Source organism: Thermobia domestica, chromosome 12 (assembly GCF_964235325.1).
Source record: "Thermobia domestica chromosome 12, izTheDome1.hap1.1, whole genome shotgun sequence".
NCBI classification, from domain to species: Eukaryota; Metazoa; Arthropoda; class Insecta; order Zygentoma; family Lepismatidae; genus Thermobia; species Thermobia domestica.
This window is the reverse complement of record NC_137465.1, coordinates 216,690,264-216,714,615: the sequence shown is the minus strand read 5'-3', so window position 1 is coordinate 216,714,615 and position 24,352 is coordinate 216,690,264. Positions and strand designations below refer to the sequence as shown.

Below are 24,352 nucleotides of genomic sequence, written 5' to 3'. Positions count from 1 at the left end.
TGATGATGAGAGATGAGTGAAATGGTGGAATGAAGAAAGTGGGAGGAAACGGGAGAACCCCGAGAAAACCCACGAGTATGGTGTTTGTCCACCACAAAGTTCACTTGGCGGGGGCTGGTATCGAACCCGGGACTCCAAGCACCAGAGGTGAACGCTCTACCACTGAGCCACTGCGCCCCCTACATTATAGTGAAACATTGTTAGGTTTTATATATATATAATTTGTAGAACAAAAAGAATAAATCCATACCTTTCTTGTTAAGGTCCACATGTACCAACGTTAAATAATATATAATATGTGTGTATGAAGTGTTTACACGCAATTTTCTCAAAACACATTTTCTCGTTTATTACATAGAACTGCACAATTTTAAATATAATTGAAAAGAGAAAGAGAAGCTGGTTGGGGCGTTGGCTGAGAAGGAACTGTATCTTAGGGATATGCCAAAGCGTGTGATGGCAGGAAAGAGGGAGGGGTTCGAAGGAGGTTACACTTGATGGACCATGTCAAAACAGAAGAAACGTACGTGAAGACGAAGAGGTTAGCTGAAGACCGTGTAGTATCACAGTGGCTACTGACCTGCCAATAATGACAGAATACGAATACCCATGATGATGACATGGGTCCCAGTAATAAATAGACCAGTAAAATATATGGACATGGCGCTTAAAATGTTAAACCATTTTTTGCCCCCTGATTGATCATCTCGTAATTCTAATTATATGTGAAGTCAGTCTAGTGATAGAATCAAGTACATTGTATGATTGATGGAGATACAAGAGCCCAAGCCATCGGTAAATAACTTACATTTAGAAAAAAATGAAATGAAATCTTTGAGTTTTACGTTTTATGCCGGTTAGGCTAAAGGAGACAGTGATGATGAGTAATGAATGAAATGGTGGAATGAAGAAAGTGGGAGGAAACGGAAGAACCCCGAGAAAACCCATGCACACGGTGTTTGTTCACCACAAAGTTCATTTGGCGGGGGCTGGGATCGAACCCCGGACCCCAAGCACCAGAGGTGAACGCTCTATCACTGAGCCACCGCGGCCCAACTTACATTTAGAATAAGTACAAATACATCGTTATGAGTTGTGTAATTTAGGATTGTCAGTTAAATATTTATTTACCCGGAAAGCACCCAGATATATCCAACTTTAAACATTTTAGCCTGCCTCAGTACAGATCCTTTCAGAAACGTAAGTTGTAAATGGAACTACATCCTGTTTATTATGATAAGCAGTGGGATGTATTTTTATAGTTTTATTATTATTATTATTATTATTATTATTATTATTATTATTATTATTATTATTATTATTATTATGTGAGGATGTGCGCTAAGGTGATAACATTTGCCGAAATGTTCACAGATGGATAATTCTGGGTGCTTTTGTGGTAAGTACTTTTGTAATTAATATTGAAAATGCATCTATTAAAGCAATTATCTGTTTAAATTTGTCAGTAATATTATTTTATTTTCTTGCTTACAGATTTTTAGATTCTCGTGTGTTCGCAACGTGCAGTGATGATAATACAGTGGCTTTGTGGGATGCGAGAAATTTAAAAAGTCGAATACGTACACTTCATGGACACTCGAATTGGGTGAAAAATATTGAATTCTCGTCGCGAGATGGTTTGCTTGTTACATCTGGCTTTGATGGAAGTATATATACGTGGGATATTAACAGGTAAGATGGGAACTCAGTGTCATAAAGGGTGCAAGACTGATACGTAGGGACCTTTCTGTCGTGAACAGAGAGGTAATAGCATGGTAGCTCAGTGCGGGAATGCTCACTTGTAGTATTAAGGAAGCTTGGTATAATCCCAGATCTCATGAACTTATGGTAGAAAGCGTTGCGTTTATGGATTTAATTGGAGTACTTTTGTACGATTTCCTTCCACCTTCTTTAATTCGTTTGATTCTTTCATAATAATAATAATTCATTTAAATCTTCATACTTCAGCCTACAGAAGATAAGACAGTAAACTAAATAAAGTTAATCTAATTTGACCATAGATAGCGACAGTGGTAATTTCAGACTCCCGTCCTCATGGGAGAGGATTTTCAATACATGAGGAATGAAAAAATACCTCGTACGGGCATCTTAATAAACTATCTCTACGTCTTTTTGTTCTCTTGGTCAAGTATTGAAAAAAAAAAAAAGGTGAAACACGTGTTTAATTATGTTTTAATGAACGCTGGAACACATGTTTAATTAATTTTTATTTATTTTTTTGAAGTCGAAATACCAAATGTCACTTCTTTAAACGTATAGTATTTTGAATATAGCCATCTTAGTGAACCATTCTTCACTCCTTTTTCAGTCCCTTTTAAGTCCAATATATATATATATATATAGTTAAAACACGTATCTAATTATTTTAAATATGTCTAAATGCCAAATTTCATGTCCCTAATCTTAAGGGATTCCGAGGTAAGAATATCTCACTATAAAAATTGCATCGACCATTTCACCCCCGTCATGTCAAATTTCCAAACAAATTTCTTTAGTAGTCCTATTCTATGTTGTAAATTCTAAGTACTGTCTTCGTTAGTAGTCCTATTCTATGTTATAAATTCTAAGTACTGTCAGAATTTCAAGTTTGTAGGTTAGTTGAAGAATATCCAAGCATCCTTCCAGAAAGACATAGTGCCCTATGGGTAGCACAGAAACTAGAAATGAATGGTTTCTCATACTCAGCACGATTTAATTGAGTTTCCAGATAAACTTGAACGAAACCTGATTGGTACAATTTAATCTCATTGTTGTTCGCTGTGAAGCCAAGTCCTTTGTAGAACATGTCAGTGAATGGAACATATGATCTTATATTTACTTTATAAATAAGTATGGTGTATTTACTTATAAAAGCAATAAAGCACATGTTCTTAAGGAAAGTGACTTACCTTATGCCTCCGTGTTTGTGCCTTAAATGGATATCTCTTTCTTCTCTAGTTATGTATTTATTATTATTATTATTATTATTTAATTAATGGGTCACCGGATCTTTACCTTTACATGTCTTATTGTAGTCTTTGTTTTCTTTTAAAGAACAATTTGTACAGAATACTCAAAATAATAAATTTCAGGTTTGATTTCCCTATTTCCCTTGATGATTATTCCTTTAGTTTTAATCAATTCGGTTTATTATTATTATTTTTTATTTTATTTTAACTTGTTTGAATATGTGGTTGTCCCTAAGCTCACCTTTTGGCTGTTGTAAACACTAATTTTGCTGGCAGATTTAACACTGCAAGCTTTGAGAATTTTAGAGCTCAAATGGTTGAATAATATATTTCATTTACTTACATTCAATACAAGGGTTGTTAAGAAATGTCTGCAAATTAAATGAATATTTTCTTACCTCGGCGACCGAGCGCAACAGGTTGTTTTCAAAGTAATGACATCATAAAATAAAGGTTCCAAATCTCTGCCCGTTCAGAGTTAAATTTGGATCAAGGTAATATTAACAAAAATTGAAATTATATTATCAATGGTTTCTTTCAAATTTTAAGGTTCATGAAGTTTGAACTTGTTAGTTGACGTAACGTATAACTCCAGGGACTTGATATTAACACTTGATCATATAGTTATAAAGTGGTAAAATCTAAGTTTAGTGTTTTCACTGTTTATCGTATTTGAAGCGACTGAATATGAAAGTAGCAGCGGCTTTCAAAAATATTCTCTCTCAAATAAGATTAGTCATATCACAATATTGCGAGCGGTGATTATATCCAATGAGAAAAAGTAGAAAGGTTATTACTCACCGCAAAAAATATGTAGCAGAATTTTCTTCTACATGCAACAGGTAGCGCTTTCGGAAGATACAACTTCCTTCTTCAGCCTGTGGTGGACTTCAAAAGGGATAAAAAGAAGGAAAGTGTAAAAAAAAATCTTCTGTCAAACATTAGTGTGTGTGGTAATGTTTGACAGAAGTTTTGTTTTTTACATATCCTAACCTTTTAACCATTTTTTAAAACTTTCCTTCATGTTTCTTATACTTTTTGAAGTCTACCACAGGCTGAAGAAGGAAGTTGCATCTTCCGAAAGCGCTACCTGTTGCATGTAGAAGAAAATTCTGCTACATATTTTTTGCGGTGAGTAATAACCTTTCTACTTTTTCTCATTCAAGATTAGTCGTATCATTTACTAAGAAAAATGTGCCAGACTGAGTTTATATTTCACTTAAATTGCGAGTTAACTAATGGTAGTCTAATTGAAATTGTTTGTAACTGCTTTTTAATCACTAAAATGGTCTTCGATGTAGTAAAATCATGAAACTTAATAATCTTTCTGCTTGTTTTGTTTCAGCTATACTGAAAATGGATTTGTATATAATAGAATTTTCCATACAAATGGTCTTATGAGGACACGTTTAAATCCTGATGCATCGAAAATGATAATGTGTACTACTGGTGGATACTTGATTATCATTCACGACCTTAATTTAAGATCGTTATCACAGGACTTAGCAGGTTTCAAGGTATGTTCAAAAGACAGTGCCTACAAGTGTAACTTACATGAGGTGTGCAGTAGTTGAATCGAACGAATTCGTGCATTCAATAGAGAGCAAAAGAGATGGACTTTTTTTGCAAATCTCAAAAACTAGTCTTTGTAGAGAATTTCTAACACTTCATGATGAAGCAATTCTCGCTGTTGCAAACAACAGCAGATTTCATTGCTATCCGTTTAACGGTTAATGAAATAAACATACTTAAAATTTATGTACACTATGTTTGGAAACATTACGCAAAAAGGATTAAAAGCGATTGGCAGCTTTCGAAATGTGGATGGGGTTGAATTAGCTGGGTCGAGCGGAAAACGAATGAGAGGGTGTTAGGAATGATGAAAGGAGGGGGGGGGGGAGAACAATCTTTGATATTATTAAGAAGAGGAAGAGAAACTGGTTGGAACATTGGCCAAGAAGAAACTATATCATGAGGGACGTGCTAGAGGGTATGGTAGCAGGAAAGAGAGGGAGAGAGCGAAGCAGACTATAATTAATGGACAGTATCAAAACAGAGAAATCGTACGTGAAAATGAAGAGGTTAACTGAAGACCGTGGAGCATGGTAGTTTCTCAATTGCAGCAAGTGACTGCCAATAATTGCAGAATACCTATGATGGTGATGTTTCGAAACAGCTGTATTTTATCATCAGATTCTCAAATTATCTTACTCAACATAATTTTCAGTGTAAGGAAAACTGTTGTAATATGAAAAAAAGTATTTGCACCAAGAACATTGGATAAATACAATTTTCATAGCCGAAATTAAATTTGAATTTAATATGCGATTGAAACGGAATATAGCCATGTGTTTTGTAAACACCTTTAACGAATGCTTAGTGCCAGAATCCAGTGTGTTGTGGGGAGCAAAACTGCTATAATAGAATAAGACATCAACCGCAATCTGGCACTGCAGCGCCATCTAGTAGTCTTCGGCGTACATTACTTGAAATGTGCGCCATCTAGTTGATATTGAACATTTTGTTGATGTTGAAATACCAGAATTATTTACGTCGTGTCAACCTTTTTATCTCTTATATGGGGCATTCAGAGTACAACGGAATAAAGTCCAATTCCGAAAGTTTTGAGAAAAACACATAAAGTTTGTACGTTACCCTTAGTTACCATGGAAAAGTTAACGATTTTTTTTCTTTTTACATTATAAAAATACTTTACATTATCTTGACATGATCTTCGAAGCTCCGAAAGGATCTTCAGGTAGAGATACAAAAACTTGTTTCCTTGTGCACTGAACGTGCCATATGAAAATCTGTTAATAATAAATCAACAGTTTCCAAACATAATGTAAATAAATTTTAAGTTATTTATTTCACGTTAGATGTATGGTAATGAAATTTGCTGTAGTTTCTAACATTATGCGGTGTTGGAATTTTTTTCTACAAAATCTAGTTTTCTAGGTTTGCGGAAAATGTTTAAGAGCTATTCTCTATAAAACCCAATCGAGATTTTTTTTTAAGTATGATATAGATCAATTAGCTCTATCGACTGCACAAATTAATTCGACTCATTTTCGTGGCAAATTCATCTAGTGCCCTTGTTGGGAGCACTATAATCAATAATAGATGCTATAGGATACATTATGAGTAGCTCAAATATGAATAGTCAAGAGTGTCTATCGGTCACAAAAGTCACGTAATTCAACAGTACAACTCCTTACAATTAGTGTGAATTTTTAAAGGATTGCTAAGGATTTGTCAATATATTTACATCATGTGTATTTAGATATTTGGTCTAGGAATTAATTTGTGCGGGTGGACAAGAGATGGCACAACGAACGGAGCGTCCCACAGTTCCGTGTATCCACACATGTGTTGCAAACCCCCGTCATCGCGTATCGTTCGTAGTATAGGGCAGTGGATTAAAGCGTCAACAACACCAGTTTGTAGTTAAGTGAACATGGCGCAATTTGTGCCTGATAAAGTGTTTTTGCGGGGTGTCCTGCTGCATTACTTTAACATGCAGAAAAGTGCGACTGAAAGTCATCGTATTTTGGTGGAAGTGTATGGTGACCATGGTCTAGCTGAGCGAACGTGTCAGAAGTGGTTTGCACGGTTTAGAAGTGGTGATTTCGGCTTGGCAGACCAAGAGCGAGCTGGACAGCCAAAAAAATTTCAAGACGAAGAATTGACAGCATTGCTCGAGCAGGATTCGTGTCAAACGCAGGAACAACTTGCAGCAGCATTAGGCGTTGATCAAACAACAGTCTCCAAACGCTTGAAAGCCATGGGAATGATTCAAAAGATGTCACATTGGGTTCCACATGAATTGAAAGACAGAGACGTTGAAAGACGAAAAACCATTTGCGAATTGCTGCTTCAACGACAGAGCAGAAAGGGGTTTCTGCATCGAATTATTACGGGTGATGAGAAGTGGATCCATTATGAGAACCCTAAACGAAAAAAGGCCTGGGTGAAACCAGGTGAACCAGGTCCATCACAACCAAAACGAGATATTCACTGTGCAAAGGTTATGCTGTGCATATGGTGGGATATGAAAGGTGTGGTGTACTATGAGCTGCTGCAACCGGGTGAAACTATGAATGGAGAACGTTATCGACGACAATTAATTCGTTTGAAGCAAGCTCTGGCCAGAACACGACCAGAATGGGAGAACAGACATGATAAACTTATTGTTCAACATGATAACGCTCGCCCACATGTCGCAAAACCGGTCAAAACCTATTGAGAAAATGTCGGATGGGAAGTTTTACCCCACCCGCCGTATTCACCAGACGTTGCTCCTTCGGACTACTACTTGTTCGATTGCATGAACAACGATTTGATTGGACAGCGGTTTACTTCTTCAGAAGATATCGAAACATGGGTCTCTGACTGGATCGCTTCCAAGGATGAGGACTTCTTTCGCCACGGAATCCGTACATTGCCTGACAGATGGGCGAAAGTGGTGGCTAGCGATGGACAATATTTTTCTTAAGGTATTTATGTATTTTGTGTTTGTACTACAGCTTCAATGTGTGCGTACCAACCGCACGAATTAATTCCTAGACCAAATATGTAGTTATAAGATTAGTGGATTTGTGACTATCTGCTGTTGGTTAGTTATCGAACAAAACAGACTATATACAGCAAATATAGTGAAAGTGATGTGAGGAGACACCATGTTTTTATTAGCTCGAGGGAACAGCCTTTGAAAGATTAGATATAAGATAAAGATAAGTGCTAAAGAATATAGGTACTGTTATTATTTGTTGAATGTTACGAGGTTTTATAGTTCGGTAAAGAAAAGATCACGAAATTTCATTTTGGAATTTTAGTAGACATCCTGTAGTCTTGTATCACGAAGTAGTAGTACTGCAATTCGAACAGTTTCAATGTGCACTAGTGCGCTAACACCTTTGTCAAAGATGTTGCTGAACTGGTGACATGTGTGAAGGTTCTTGCCTTCCTGTGAAACCTCTCTGAGACAAAAAGTAAACACCATTTCTCAATATTATAACGAGCTCGGCTTCTTGGAAAAAGTACGGTGCACAGTTTATAGAGTTGTTACTAGTTCATTGCGGTGGTCGCGTACCGTAGTCGCTAGAGTTTTTGCCTTAAGTGCGAGCAGTCTTGGGTTCGATTCCAGGTGGAGACACTCAGTCGAAAAGAAAAGATGTGAAAGCTTTATCAGGCCAGTCATTCTGAGTGTTTTTTTTTTTCATAGGTTTTCTTCATTCACACCAGGCAAATACCAGGATGGCACTTAACATAATGGTCCCAGAGTGCTTCCTTCCTTCACCATTCCTTTCTACCGTCCCCAGTTCCCCAGATGGTATGATTAGCGAGGGACGTCATCCTTTATACGTGACGGGCTTAGTTAGGCTATACGTAGATGCCAGCAATCCTCAGCAATATTATTTCTGACTTTGCTAATCTTACAACTGACTGAAAAATGAATTACAAATATCAGGAAATCAATCCAATTTTTCACTCACAAGAAGGGCAACAAGTTAAAACAGTGAAAGCCTATAAACTGTGCATCGTACTTCTTTCTTCTTAGAGGTGTTCCACAGGAAGGTGGAAAGCTTCACTGAAGATCCAGTATTTTTGTTTGAAACGTCAAGGAAAAATTCATTTAATACGGAAAATTTTACCATCTCATTTCCGTAATATGAATAGTAAAAGTAGAGTGCTTTGTCCAACATCCTCATAAAAGTTTGCAAAATTGTCCGCCCATTTTGGATTGAAGTGCTTGGATAGAATATCTCATTAATTTATTTAGTACATTGTCATTTTAAGCCTATTCTTATATCATAGTGAGTTTATTATTTATTGTAAAGTTCTGCGAAGCTAGTAGAAGGTATAGCAGTCACACACGGAAATCGTTTTCTCCCATTGTGCCAAATTATAAATAATTAGTAAACTAATTGAGTTCACTTAGTACTCTGAGAGGTTCACTTTGAACAGTGTGGGGCTACGTTACAGTAATTTTTTAAATCATGTTATTTTGTATTGAATTCATAAAAGCACATTGAACCTACCGAACATTAATCTATTAATTGTCAGGATTCATAAATCCTTCTGTGATTTAAATTATACATAAAATGAAAATAACAAAAGAAATATTGTTGCGTATGATATTTTTAGAGAAATTATTATTAAGAATAAGATTTTGTTCCAGCCGAATATGTATCGATTGATGCAGTTAAGTCAGACAACAATCCCAGCTGCTGCGAACTTCACTCATCTCTTCTCACTCGAACGGAAGCGAAATCGAGTGGAGTTCATCGCCGATTTCCCGCCAGGAGACGATGCAGAGGTTTTATCATCGCTTCAGGTTCACCCACAAGGCTGGTGTGTTCTTAGTCGCAACATTAGCAGTGATGAAAGCTCAGAGGTAAGTGATTTGTCTGCTTTGCAGTTGTTCTTCCAAAGAAATATGTTGACTAGTGTTTTGTACAACTATTAACCAAACTATGATCGCTGGAGAGATGGAGACTTGAACACCTATTTCTTGCTTTACTAACGACATTATTAATTTTCTGGGTTTGTTCTTCCTCTGGTCTCATTAACTGGAAGCTTTTGGAAATTCTTTTGAAGAGTCAGTTTGACCCTAGCTCGCGCCAAGTGGGCTTTGTGGTGGACAAGCACCATGTGTTTGAGTTTGCTCGGAATTTTGCTTTTGTGCCATTCCACCATTTCATTCATTCTCATCATCACTGTCTCCTTTAGCCTACCTAGCATAATCGTGGGACGTAAAGCTTAAAAGATTTCGTTTCATTTCATTTTCGTAGATTCAAACCACATCTTTCTAAAATTATTTAAGCGAATTTATCTGATGCATAAATGGATGACGGGTTTTAGAGGCTGCTGCAAGATCTCCAGCCAATGCAGATGCAGTGTTGGTTGGATGTTGTCGGGTATTTAATACCAGATAGCGGTTCTTGTACTGGGTTGTGATACGTGGGTGGCCTGCACCATCCTCCTGGAATCTTATCCACAGTCACGGAATTACAGAATGAGTCACATTTAACTCTGCACTTACAGCTTGTTGAATTTTCCCCTTTGTAGTCGTTTCATGATACGGCTAAGCGTAATGTCCAAATCCCTTTGTGCAATCTCATATGTTTCGTATGCATTTGATGTGTATTTCACAACCAAGCTATCCTTGGATGTGTCACCCGAACTAAGTCTATGGCCATTGGAACCGGAGTTCAGTGCTGCGTTTACAAAAGCTCTCCATTGACTTATATTCTTAGCCAACTGGATCCAATTTCTTCTTTGTATTCCTATTTCTGCGAATTCCTCCCATCTGCGCCTAGGTCTTCCTAATGGTATTTTCCCGATTGAGCTTCCAGTTAAAACTTTGAAAGTGTTCCTACTTTCTGCCAATCTGAGCATTCTAGACTTGATGACACTTACAATGTTTGGTAAATAGTATAAATTATGCAGTTCCTTGTTATTAAGTTCCCACCATTCACGATGCTCGAATATTCCCTTTGGGTTCGAATATTCGTCTCAGGATCTTGTTCTAAAATACTTTTAGTCTACGTTCTTTCCTCAGAGTAAACGACCATGTTTGGCAACTGCATGTATCATCCATCAATGATTAATAACTTTTGTAGAGGACACCTGTGTCTTTTCGTGGTTACAGCTTACCCCGTTTGTGAGAGACAAGACGTGGTATTTTATGGTACCCACAAAAGATTTTGTGCTATGGTGTCGTGGGGTTGAAAAAAATCTTGGATATAAATGTATAAAGTATTGGAAAATCATAAAAGTATGAGGAGTTGTTTTATTTGGTCCCTGATTTCCCGTTCACCGAACGGATGGATCCTCCATTACTTGAATGTACTTATGATATCTACAGCAAATGAGTTTCTTCACGGAGGCTTCCCAGAATTCATCTAGTTAGTTGTCATTCTTCCAGAGGAAGAAACAGTAAACACAGAAACGAATTCTATCTAATAAGCTGAAGTGGTAGTGCATTCTTACAACAAGGAAGAAATAAGGTTCAAGTCCCACCAGTATATCATAATCACTATAAGTATTGTACCATTGCTGGCAAGTCACTTATAGTCCTCTTTTCCCTTTCGTTGTTTTCCTTCCATTGTACTTTCTGTTATGTCTGCCTTAGAATTCTATTATTTCTCGATGCTGTAACCAATTTCATTTTCTCTATAATTAGTCCAGCATTTTTTTGGGATAATTTTATCAAATTTTCTTGCCATTTACATTTCGAAAGCCTCTGATCGCTTTGGCGTAATGTCTCTATTTTTGCTCCGGATATACGAGGTGCACACAAAAGGTACGTGCCGCTTTGGTGTAGATCCAAAGCGCGTGAGAGCATTTTAGTGAAATTGCAGAGGATTTAACTTTAGACTATAAAATTTATGTTAGTTCATGTAGTTTTATATATAGTTAAGATATAACTGTTTCTATTATATTCACTTGTGAGAGACAGCCTCTTTTAACACTGACGTGAAATGACGGATTCTACCATAGAGGTGTGTAGTAAAGATTTTGTCTACATCTGAAAAAGGTACTGATGTTCATCGCACGTTGAAGGATTGTTCGTGAAGACACTATCCGTGCTGACTGTATTGTTAGCGAAGTGGATCAGTGGATTAACTCGGATAGGGAGTCAACTAAAGATCTGTCAAGGTCGGGAAGCCCAATTTGTACAACCAACTCAGAAAATATTCCTCCTGTTGGGGCCCTGGTCATGAAGGACAGAAGATTAATCTTTGAGAATATATGACTAGAGAGGATTTTCTCACTTCATCGTGGAAAGAATTTTGACAAACTACTTAAAGTTGTCAAGGTCGGTACCCTCGTCATGAAGGATAGAAGATCAACCGTTGAGGATAACTATGACCTTACAGAATTCTCACACTGCATGAGAGAAATGAATGCAATGGTGGAATAAATAAAGTGGGAGGAAACGGGAGAACCGTGTACCAAAGGAGCAAAATTTTTCGCTAAGTAGTTCAATATTCATGTAAGTGACTTACTTGTTGCCTTAAAAAAAAGGCAACAGAATAAGTGACTGAATGAAATTCAGGAAAATTCTTATAGATGCAAATAAAGCAAGTAAGTGCTACAGTTATTTACTATAGTTGGCTGGTTTGAAACTGATAGTTTAAAAAAATTACCAGAAAAATAAATTTAAAAACAATACTGTTACAAATCATTTGAACTTCATGTTGACTTTTCCACGTATCTGAAACCAACTACATCTTTTCCCATATATTACAAACCCAGGAAACGTGAATATAAGTGATTTATTGAATGGTTTACCGGTAGAGCCAGAGTGAACTCAAATAATTCGTATCTTTATTAATTTCTATTATTGATACACAAATTAAATTAAATTGCTATATTTGTGATTCAGTGAACAAACTGGACTAAATTAGAGGTTGTGTACTGTGTAGTCTTTTGAAATTGTCCGTTTATTTTAAAGATGTGTCTGACTCTGTACAGAGATTTCGTTGTGCAATTGTACGGTATATCCTTTTGTTTTTCTGAAGTGAACCTTAAAATAGTCAGAAGCATGCAAGATCAGTTCAACGTATTTCTATTAAGTGTCCTGGATGAGTCAATCGACTCGCTGCCTTTCTAATGAAGGGATCTCGAGTTCGAGTACAGGTGGAGGACAGTTTCTCGGTGGGAAACGAGTAGTGGTTCGAATCCCTCTTTTAAGGTGTAGTTCCCCTTCATAACTGCTGTTGCATAGGAACGTTAAGACCAAACAAAGTTATTTCTATCTATATAAAATAACATAAGAAAAAAAAAAGAATCTGTTTAAACCAAAAAACCTTTTTTTTTAAACAGTTTTGGCCAATCCTTGCTGTTACTTTTAAAATATATTTAAAAATCGCATTAATTACTTTTTCAAAAAATAAGTAAATGAAGTATTTTGGTGTTTTAATTATATTAGCACCAAGGGCGCCCATGATGTGGTTTCCAAGGGGGGGGGGCAAGTATAAGGGACATTTCAAATATAGTTTCAAATTTTGCTGTAACTATTCTAAAAATTCTGTTGGGTTTCCGATATTCCGAAGTACAATTTTCATTGGGGGGCGAGCGCCACACCTTGCCCCCCCCCCTAATGGGCGCCCTTGATTAGCACTGTTGGGGATCCAGTTTATTATTCAAATTAGCAGTTTATAGTTCAAGTTTTTTAGACATTGAAAAGAATGGAATAAAGCCGTATTCAATAAACTTTGAAGGATCAGCTCCCGATGAAGTCAACAAAACTTGAGCTGACAAAATTGTAGCTGAGACAAAACAGAAATTAGAAATGCTGTTTCGGGAGAAAAAAAATAGAAATAAATCTTGTATTACATAAAATGAGTATAAAGATGCAGGCGTTTAACATATTTAGTATAATGGATCCGTGGTCTACAATCTTAATTTGTCCTGCAATGCTGTTTGTGAACCGAAATCACAGAATACCGTATTTGCGCGAATATAGGCCGCACCTAAACTTTTGACACGAGATTATAGAATAAAGTAAATCTCGCAATATAGGCCTTAGTACTAAATTTACGAGAAATTTCAATTAGACAGTATCTCTTCCAGTAGTTCTTTAACTCTCGCATAACTAACGGTGACTCATAAAGATGACCTTTTTTTGTGATAATCGCTCTGAGCAACATTCTGGATCGCCTAGCGAGGGTGAAGAATCAGACGCTGGTGATGCTGAAATGGTGGGAAGTGATTGTGCGTGATTTGGGTGGGTACAAACAAGCTGACACAGTTTTGCGAAACAAAGTTGCTTTTCTTTTTTCAAGAACAGCTACTGTGTATATATATGTTCCGTCACAAAGATATCTATTCCTATTAATAAAAGTATTAACTGTACAAGTGCTTTTTGTGCTAGTGTAAGGTGTTACCGGTACCCAATGCAGATGGCAACTTTTGCGAACAAAATATGCTTTTCTGCTATTTTCTTCTTAAGTATTTGATGGTTTACGAACGTAACTGCAGTACCTTGTAATGGCATTAATTTCAACCCGCAAGATACGTGTACATGTCATTTTAAAAATTGACGATTTATGATCTGAGGGGGAAAATCTCCATTATAGGCCGCGCCATGATTTTTCAAGCCAAATTTTAGGGGGGGGGGAGTGCGGCCTTTATTCGCTCAAATACGGTAATAAGTTTTATGTAATAGAGTAAGAGGGACAACACGGGAATCGGCACTTGCTTATGCTCTTATCTTTTTTGAAAAGTAGTAATTTGAATCGCCAGGATGATGTATGTATCTTCTGGAATTCCGAAGCCCATCATCTCTGGAGGGGATAACGTACTATTTGTGTGGTAATTTTTTTTCTCTTTTTAAGCACTTTTTTTAACAAAAGAGACACTGACCAAAGCTTAAAACTTTACTTTATTTTAAATTATAATTTGTTACTGTTTCGGATATCTAGCATATCCTTCTTCAGACACGATCGAAATTAATGAAAATACAGACATATATATAAATGTTGTTATAACAGAGTTTAAATTCTTTAACCGTCATATATATATTCATTGTTATAAAAAAAATTTAAATTCTTTTAACAGTCATATATAGAGTCATTGTTGTACTTTTTTTATTTTTATTTATTTATTTATTTTTCTTATTTACCGAGGCCTTCAGCCCATCCTATAAGTCTTCGTGTTCACTTTCCAATTAAATACTTCCTTTATTTTTGGTTCTTATAAGGGTCTTTTATATTTATTTTTATTTTATTTTTTTTAAATTTTTATTTATTTATTTATTTATTATTTATTTTTCTCTATGTTATTCAAACTTCCTTGCCATGATTCATTAATTGGTAAGCCCCCTGTCCAGTTCATCAGTTTATCTCTTCCTACCTTCTTTATCCAATCCGCTTCTTTCCACTTCCTTATTATCATTCTTTTCTCCATCCCCAATACAATTATAATTTAAAATAAAGTAAAGTTTTAAGCTTTGGTCAGTGTCTCTTTTGTTAAAACAATTAATCCAAAGCCATGAATAGTCTCACTTTTTTTAATGTTTCTTCTTTGTTGAGATCTTTACTTCCCTTAATTTTCAACAATTATTTAAAGATACATAATAATATTGGGGTAATGCCGTCTTAATCTGCCGGGATGGAGTATCTTCTGGAGTTTCGAAGAGCTTCACTTCTGGAAAAGAGGGTTGCCGTATTTGTATATAGTATATTATCTTTCTATATTTATATGTATTTTTCCTTTTTTTTTTTTTTTTTTTTTTTTTTTGTGGTATTAACATGTATTCAAAATGAATTACACTCATTTTAGACCCATTCTAAATTATTCGTAAAATTCGTATATTTTTCTTGTTCCTCTAAATAAATAAAATAAATTCATCATTTCATCAATCAATTGTTTCTGTTAACTCTTTAGGGTCACCTATCAACCTTTCTTCAGGGACGGAAAAATAGACGCCCGAAAAGCCATCCATACCTATGATTGATGAATGGCTTATTTGAGAAATTAAACGCAAATTAGGCTTATAAGCCACAAAGTTCTCCCCAACTAGATTTTGTGTTTATATGCCACGCCTGTCTCTAAAGGGCTCTCTTTAGGAGGGACGGCTATCAGTCTTTTTTAAGAGACAAAAGAGTGGACACTCTAAAAACAATCCAAGCCTAAACTGGGTATTGAATGACTTATTTGACAAATTAAACGCAAATGTCACTGATAAAGCACACCCATATTTGCGTCCAAATGTTGTGTTTATATACCACATCCATATTAAATTGATTGACCGGCTGTGTTTATATGCCACACTATCTTTAAGATGCAGAAGGAATGAATCATTGTATTTGTTGACCTCCTGTACTAATAGCGTATGAAGATTCAAGGATTTAGAAGCTGATTGCTTATTATTTTTTTTTTTTTTTTTTTTTTTTTTCAGTGGAGCTGTGTGCATGACATCCAGGATAAAGAACCTTCAGAAGTGGAAGCTCTGAAAGAATCGAGTGAACAGTCACAGGAATCTCGTTGCTCGTCAGCAGCTCTTCTGACGTATCGGAACGATGTAGTGAATTCGCATACGTACAGTGACAGTGACAGTGACTCTAGTGAACCTGTTGCTTCGTCGGGAGCACCAGCTAACTCCAGCGCGAGAGTTCCTGCGAGACCCATAGTTCAAGTCCGAATTCCCGCTCGCAATTCGGATGAGTCAAATAGTTCTCTCCAATTGCGACAGGATGATAATAATGATACGGAAAACGTGGATCCCGGACGTCGTTTTAATAACATCGAATTCCATGTAACGTCAGCCGATGTATGGGAAGCGTTAGTTGCTATTCGTGAATCTCGAGCTCGTCGAGAGGGAAGAAGGCTATCTGAGCAGGCTAATCGAGAACCAATATTACTTGCTTTGCGTTCTAGAAGTAGCGGAACAATCTCTGAAAGAGCCGATCAGCAAGATGTAGCAGTTCAGGTACGACCAGAAGCCAGTCAAACTAATAATGAGCGGGGTACGGAATCAATTCGCGTAAGGAGATTAGGGGGCCCTGCTGTCAACAACAATGAAGATGGGGGTGCGTCTAGTAACGAGGACACGACAAATGCTTATTTTATACGAACTGGCTCGAGTATTTCGTCTAGAACAGTATTGTTACTTGGTGCAAACAGGTCGCAGACTAGACGCTATAATATCCCAGCAAATCATAAGATACACCAAAACATTCCCCGTCTCACACACTTTATTGAGGAACCAAATGTTGGCAAAGGTTTTATAAAAGAGTTATGCTTTAGCTCTGATGGACGCATCATATGTTCCCCGTTTGGTTATGGTGTTAGACTTCTAGCATTTAATCCCGAGTGTGCTGAGCTATCAACCTGTGTTCCAGAAAGTCCGGTTCAGTTGTATGAACTAGCAACAAACGTTTGTCATGCACATACTGTACTGAGTACGAAATTCTCACCGACGCATTGTTTATTAGTGTCTGGTTGTCTTGGCGGCAAAATTGTGTGGCATCAGCCTGTGCTTTGAGTGTTGAAACGATAGTCTTTTTGGGAAATTTTTGGCGAAAAAATTTAAAAGAAACAATAATGTTTTCTAGATTATACCAATAAAACTGGCAGCTGTTAAAATGTCGGTCTTTCTCTTCTCTCTCTTTTTTTTAATTTTTATTCTTTAAAAAGAAGAAGAAAGTACAAAATATAGCCATGAAATTCAAGGACTGATTTCTCGGAGTGTACGAAGCTTCTAGTCTGTATTATTATTTTGGTATGTGCGGTTTCTGAACTTCGGCTTCTGAGTTTCATTAGTCACCGTTTCATTGCATGTAAATTGTAAGTTAATGACGTGGAAGAGAATACTTGCTTTTTCAGGTTCATGGCATGCGAACCGGAAGTCTGAAATACAAGTTATGCGCGATGGTGTGTCACTATTTGAAAGAAAGAAAGAAAGAAGAAAAAAATCATTTATTTTGATTACGAAATGTGTATATATATATATTCTACTGAACGGTAGTAAAATAAGAATTTCGATAGTCCTCTTATGTTTTGTATGGATGTTAAATAGTAAGAAAGTTTATTGTGTATAGTTTTGTTTGTTGACACAGAGATGTTTATGGTTCAACCCCATGTATTGTGGCTACTGTGTATCAGAGAAAAAGGTAAAAGAAACATCTCGTTGCTGCACTGGAAAGTTAAAAAGAAGACTATGGGTCGAAGAAGGAGCAGATTTGCAACATCAGCAAATTTTACCTTCCAAACAACAAAGTGTGATAAATAATAATAATATTACCAGAAAGGAAGTGTTTCTTTAAATTTAATCGTAACACTAATCTTAAAATGTGTTTGTATATTTATTATTGCATTCAAAACACTGACCTACTAAGCTATTTATGCTATAATAAAGCTATGTCTTTATTATAACACACACTGTCAACTTTCAGTTAAACATTATCAGAACTGGATAGTTGTCAGTCAGTTCATAGAATATTTTTCGTCTATTCCAGTTTCAAAATATAGTTTTATGTTAACCTTGTCAACAGGTTAAGATTTTATGTACAGCCTTACCTTAACGTTGTCAGCTTTCTTAAATACCTTGTAACACAAGTTAGTATGTTTCGGGCATACTCGTACCCATCCTCAAAGTGTGTGTATGTGTGTGTGAGAGAGAGAGAGAGAGAGAATAAAGGAAAGATAGAAGAATGTTAAAAAAAAAAAAAAAAAAATTGAGGACGATCAAAGAGTCATCGAATCCGTACGGACTGTTACTTGTTACCCTCGATGAAAACCGTGCGTCTGCCACTTTCGTGGGGGAGTCATTTGACACGGTCCATTTTTCCTCGAATTTATTGTAGAAACGATTAATGATTGAGTTATGAGTTATTCGGAGATGTCTTTCCGGAATGTGCCTCTGTACAGCGTGCCGCGGTGGTTTCGTAAGTCAAATCTTGATATGTGCTCTTCCAAAATGGAAATTCTTTAGGCCAGTACTGTACTACAGGTTCCTCACCTCAGCTGTTACCATCTTAAAAGTAAACAAATAAATAAATTTTAAAAAATATGCTGTAAGTGCGTAATTTTTTGATCACTGTTTATTAGTTACCTATAGAGCACAGAAAATGGATAATCTAAAACAATTGTGCAAGCAAGCAAGAAAGGAAGCATACAGAAAGGAAATGCATGAAGGAAAGGAGGGGGAGATGTGGATGTGTGCAGAGAAAAGCTTGATACCCAGTATATACGGTAGTGGTGCCTACAGACGAGTTTTAGGGCCAAAGTTGCGTCCATCAGAATATTTGAGAGGGTAGTTCTTCATTGAAAATGGTACCATCAGGTTGGAGAATGGTAATTTTGAAGCGTAGAGTGGTAAATTAAGGGGTTGCACCCAAGCTCTTGAAGGGGTGGACACTCCTGATATAAAGTGTATGTGCAAATACACAAAAAGAACTTATTTTCTTTTCAGAAACCTACATGATCTAAAATAAAAGCGCAATAGAATAATTTTGGATTACGTATATTAAAAAAAAAAAAAAAAAAAAAAAGGCTTTCTCAGTCATCTCCCATAAAACAAAATATTAAGTAATTATATGTTAACTCAGATGACAATACTAAAACATTAAAACAAGACAAGTTGGGTAAGTAAGAACAATTACTTCCCTTGTAAAATTTAAGTTAGAGCTTTTGTATTTTACCTCCTTATAAAATATCGAGGTTATGGAAGATAAGATGTACTATTAACGTGGAATCCGAATCTTGATCGGTATTTGAATTTGGTGCATTTGTTGGGTTAATAGACCACCATACAAAATCAGTCTTCACAATGTAGACCGTTCCTCACCACACTTTCGCCTTCAAGAGAGTTAGTTCTGACGTCAGTACTTTTCAGTTATATACGTTTAAAAGAAAATAAATATTGCTTATTTATTTCTTTTAGCACAGAAAATGTGTGCATTTATATAGATATTAATGAAAGAAGAAAGAGCCGATTTCTTTTAACACACCATATCCTCTATAGATGTGAATTCACAACCGTCATAGGTGCTCAATATATGGACACAGAGATTAAGGTGGGCCGGCTCTACATATATAAAACACATGCATTGGAACGGAGCGGCAACTTTCGAGGAACAGCAAAATTTATCACATAACTATAAACAAGACTCCATGATGATGGTAGTTGGATTTACTAAGCTGACTTTCTATTTGAATACTACCTAAATCATGTTTAGGTCACATTAGTTTAAGATCACATGGACAGTGTTGAAGCAAATGGTCAAACAAATCCTAGCATGAAATGCTTGATTGTTGTATTCTCGAATAGTAGCGAGCATCTGTTCCATTTAGTTAGCTATCACAGTTTTGATATGAAAACTAGTCTTGTGTTTGTCACAAACAAATTCCTTATAATTTGAAGGTGAAAACAAGGTTTTTTTTTTTTTTTTTTTTTTTAATAACAGATGTTAAAGGAAAATCAAATAATAGTAATAGAGATAAAAGATCTAGTTGCACTGGAATTGAAAACTAATATATTGAGATTGAAGCTCGATATTGAATTCTATAAAAAGGATAGCCATCTGCAGGTGTGTTTGCTTTATCTTTCACTAACATAAGAGATTATTATTTAAAGAAAGAAAAAACACACAACGAGATTATAGTGTTTAGGCCTTTCTGAGTGCGAGTGCACTTCCCCGCCCCTTCGTTGTTCATAATGGGGTAGCATACTTAAAATCGTGGCTTTTAAGATTTGTTCTTTCTGGAGAAAGGGGGTAGGCGGCAAATGATGGCATTGCACTGAGCGGCAAATTGCCTAGGGCCGAACCTGACTGTAGACCCACGTATCATATAGCCTCAGTGCTAAAAGAGATCCTCAACTCTAATTCAACCAACCAAAAGCTGCCTGCTCTTCAGGAAGTTTGTCAACATGACTATTGAAACTCTTAGAATGAAACTGGCACCTATTTCTCTCACTATACTTTATGCGATTTATCCATCCAGTGCATAGCACAACATTTCAAAAAACGCGAGAGTAATTGTCATATTAACATGTAAGATATAGACACGCTCTAAATTTCGACCAATAAGAGGGCGCATGGTAATTGGTTAGCAATTCAATAAGCTCAAAAGATACTCACTTTTGCTTCTTTAAATTATTATTATACATTCAGAAAATTATATTAAACGTCGAACTTTTCGCTGACAGTTATCAGTACCGTCAATGAGGATGGGCTCACCTAAAGTGTGTGTACTTGTGCTACATCTTGTTTTGGAAAGTTGACAAGATGATTTTTGTTGTACAAATTTTTGTGTGGAGTTTGCAGTATTGCTTTAATGTCGGTTGTTTCCACAAAAGGAATAACATCTTGTGCTGCATGAAACATATGAATGCATATATTAAACATAATACACGGTATTATTAGGAAAATATATAATTTCTAATGTCTCAGAAACACTTCTAGGTCACACACAGTTCTCACAAGTGAAAAATATTCCTTTTTTTAACGATAAAAAAGGTGAAATCAAAATAGTGTAGCGCAAACAGTACGAGTCGCCGGTAGCCTGCAATTTTTCGTTAGTTACACTTTCATAGACACATTTCACATCTCACACAATTAGGAATGTATTTCAAAAGTGAAAATCCGGATCACTATGCTTTCATCTTTAAAATGCGCGAAATAAAAGGAGCAAAGTTTCACTCAGTTCCTTGCACTGGTGTAGTAAATATAAAATCCTAAGATAAAAGTATTTAACCCCTCCCGCCGTGGTAAACATAAACGTAAACCTTAACTTTCTCTTTTGTATTGTCGGTGGGACCGCGGTGGCTCAGTGATAGAGCGTTCACCTCTGGTGCATGGAATATCTGATTCGATCCCTACTTGCGCCAAGTGAACTTTGTGGTGGACAAACACCGTGTGCGTGGGTTTTCTCAGGGTTTTCCCGTTTCCTGGCGCTTTATTTATTCCACCATTTCATTCATTTCTCATCATCACCTACTCCTTTAGCCTAGCCGGGATAATCGCGGGACGTAAAACTAAAAGATTTCATTTCATTTCTTTGTATTGTGGGACACAGCGGCTCCAGAAATACGAAGGGGATAAGTGGAAGGCATATTGTAACATACAAGCTTTAAATATCAACTTCTGATCTCTAGACGGATACAAAGAGAAATACTGACAGTTTTACAGTAAATGTTATGGGCTTGTCAGTTTTACGTTTAATCTTTTTGTGCTGCTATATCCATATAATTTTAAAAGATGTTGAGAAAAGAAAAAAGCTTATTTATCTCTTGTTCGCCGAAAGTCGGGACATTTATGTGTCTCAAAATTTACTCCGGAATGCCAGGACAGACACGTCGATTCCTGTACAATCTCGGAAATACTGGGACGTATAGAAACTTTACATGAAATTAAATTGATTTGTTAAAAAATAATTTAAGAAATAACTAAGAATGCGTGTGCATGAACAAAGAAGAATCTATGGTAACATGTTTGGAAACCCGAGTTTATTTAGGGAGGAGGTAGCAAATGCTGCACTCCTTGTGACGATATTTCTAGGAACAACCTACTGCGAAACGTCAAAGATAAACTGAAAGTTGCTACCAGTGAAGAATACAGCCGATTTTTCATGTATACGTGCTATTCAGTTGCTAGGAGTAAAATTATGTACAGTAAATACTCTGTAGTGTTGGAGTTAAACAGATGTTTCATTAATTCATCTACCGGCGACACTCGCCTACAAGCGGAAAATCGAGGATCAAGTTTCCATCAGTCAAGCGATCACCCAACATATCTCTATACCTTGAAATAACTTTTTTTTTTTTTTTTTTTTTTTTTTTATAAGTTGCTAACGAAAATGAATATAACCTTTCTTCATTTTTTACAAAATAACTTCGGAAGGAGAAAGCCAGTTGCAGTTACTATATAAAGAATTATTTTTTTTCTTTATATCAAAGAAAGCAATATCTTTCTGTCTGTACCTAAGCTATTAATAAACGAATATGTGAAAAGAAGGTATTAACTTTTGTTGACGACTGTACCTATGCAATAGAAACAGAACACACCCACACAAGAGTGTTTTTTTTTTTTTTTTTTTTTTTTAGGGAGGGAGGAAGAAAAAGCCATGAATTCAGCGTAGCATTCAGTAGTCTTGAAACAATAACATGTAACATGGTGCAATTTCACTCTTTCCTTCACAATTTTAATTGTTTATGAATAGAAATCAGTACAGTACAGTGTTAATTATGGTCACAAGATTATGAACCTTGTGGGCATATTCATTGAAAAGACAGTACTTCTTAAAAAATTGTTAATGTAAATGCAACATACATTGTAAGTGAGCGTTTTACTAATGTTTGGCAAGAACAGTATTGGTAATCCGAAAAATCAACTCTACAGGTATGTTTTATATAACATGTTAATTGAAAAAAATTCTAAAATGTGATTAATAATGTAATATTGGTATTTAATAGTATTTTTTTTTTTTTTTTAAAAGATGTGGGCTTAAATAGTTGACCGCTGTCGCAGAGTTTTGCAAAGACCTATGTCACAGTTGCCATAAATAACATATGCCTCATTTGTTGTTCTGTTATGAAATCATGGTGTTATCTTCATTTATTTGTTGAATTTTGACCTCATGTAAAGAAAGAAGTGCTTTTTTTAAAAAAAAAAAAAAGAAAGAAAATGATTTAGCCATGTTATGAAATTGATTTCGCTTGTATATACAACGTGTTAGATAGGATATTTTTTTCGATTCGAAGAAATGGCTTCTACTCCGGCAGATGTGTTGACGTTGGAAATATATTTTGCCGAATGGCGGACTAAATTTGCGGAGATAATGTGGTTATGGAAATAGGTTGTTTTCATCTGAGACTTATTTTTTTTTTTCACCTTACAACATGAACAAAAGAAATTACACTTCTTTTCCGTTATTTTGTAACTATAATGATGAAGTAAACCAACTTTTCGACAATGTACGTGATAATTTTGTAAATAAAGTGTACTCTCTGAGAAGAGAAGTATGATGTATTTTTGAAGTTGAGAAAAGTGTTTATTTCCTGTAAATCCAAAAATTTTATAATATTTAGTGTCGCGAAAGTGTTTATGATTGTATATCCTTCATTTAATTAGTTTATACGAAAGAAGAACATGATAACTGAATTTTTTGTTTACAATTTTCGGATTAATAGTGGTTTATGTTAGTAGAACTCAGTGGTGCTAACCTGGAACCTTATAAAATCTCATCTTGAAAGGCAGAAATTCCCATTTCACTCTTAAATTTCCCACACACAGTACTAATTACAAATTTTTTAAAAATTTATAAAACATGAAAATTGAAACTATCATACCTTACTTACTTTTTCCGATATTTAAGTGAATTATTCGTAAATTCTGATCTTCTAAATTCCTAATAAGTATTTTACTTAATTAAAACAGGCTATTGAAATTGTTGATGAAAATAAGCACATTTTGTTGCTGGAATTTAATATCGTCAACACGCTTTTGTCCCATAATGATTTGCTGAACGTAATGGAACTAGATAAACTTAATTATCCAGTTAGTCCGTGTGAGATGCTTTAGAAACCGGTTGTTTCTCATGTGGAATTTACTTTGTTTCATTCATGATTTAAAAAAAAAAAAAAAAAAAAGTATAATTTGTGTGTCTTGTTACACTCTCAAATAACAAAATTGGACAATTAACACTGATTTCACATTTGTTGAAGCGCCATTAGCCTGCTTCTTCCTCATAGAGAGTTTTGTTGGCGTTTATGAATTAAACATATATACGTTGTGATAAATAAATCCCATATTATGCTGTCAATTTTGAGGACAATTCCCTTTGTCCCTATTCGAAAAAATAATATCAAAAGTCCCATATTATACTGCCAATTTTGAGGAAAATTCCCTTTGTTCTTCAAAAATCCC

The 24,352-nt window shown here is 35.7% G+C and overlaps 1 protein-coding gene across 1 annotated transcript in view; it reads left to right on the top strand.

Moving 5' to 3' along the window:
- Positions 1 to 23,445, top strand: part of LOC145667038 (DDB1- and CUL4-associated factor 10 homolog) — a 36,126-nt gene extending 12,681 nt beyond the window's left edge. Inside the window, exons 3-6 of the mRNA XM_081734730.1 lie at positions 1,495 to 1,692; positions 4,315 to 4,486; positions 9,151 to 9,366; positions 15,883 to 23,445. Of these exons, the coding sequence (XP_081590856.1) occupies positions 1,495 to 1,692; positions 4,315 to 4,486; positions 9,151 to 9,366; positions 15,883 to 16,968 (1,672 nt within the window). The 3' untranslated portion in view covers positions 16,969 to 23,445. The remainder of the gene's footprint in view (positions 1 to 1,494; positions 1,693 to 4,314; positions 4,487 to 9,150; positions 9,367 to 15,882) is intronic.
- The last annotated feature ends 907 nt before the right edge of the window (positions 23,446 to 24,352 follow it).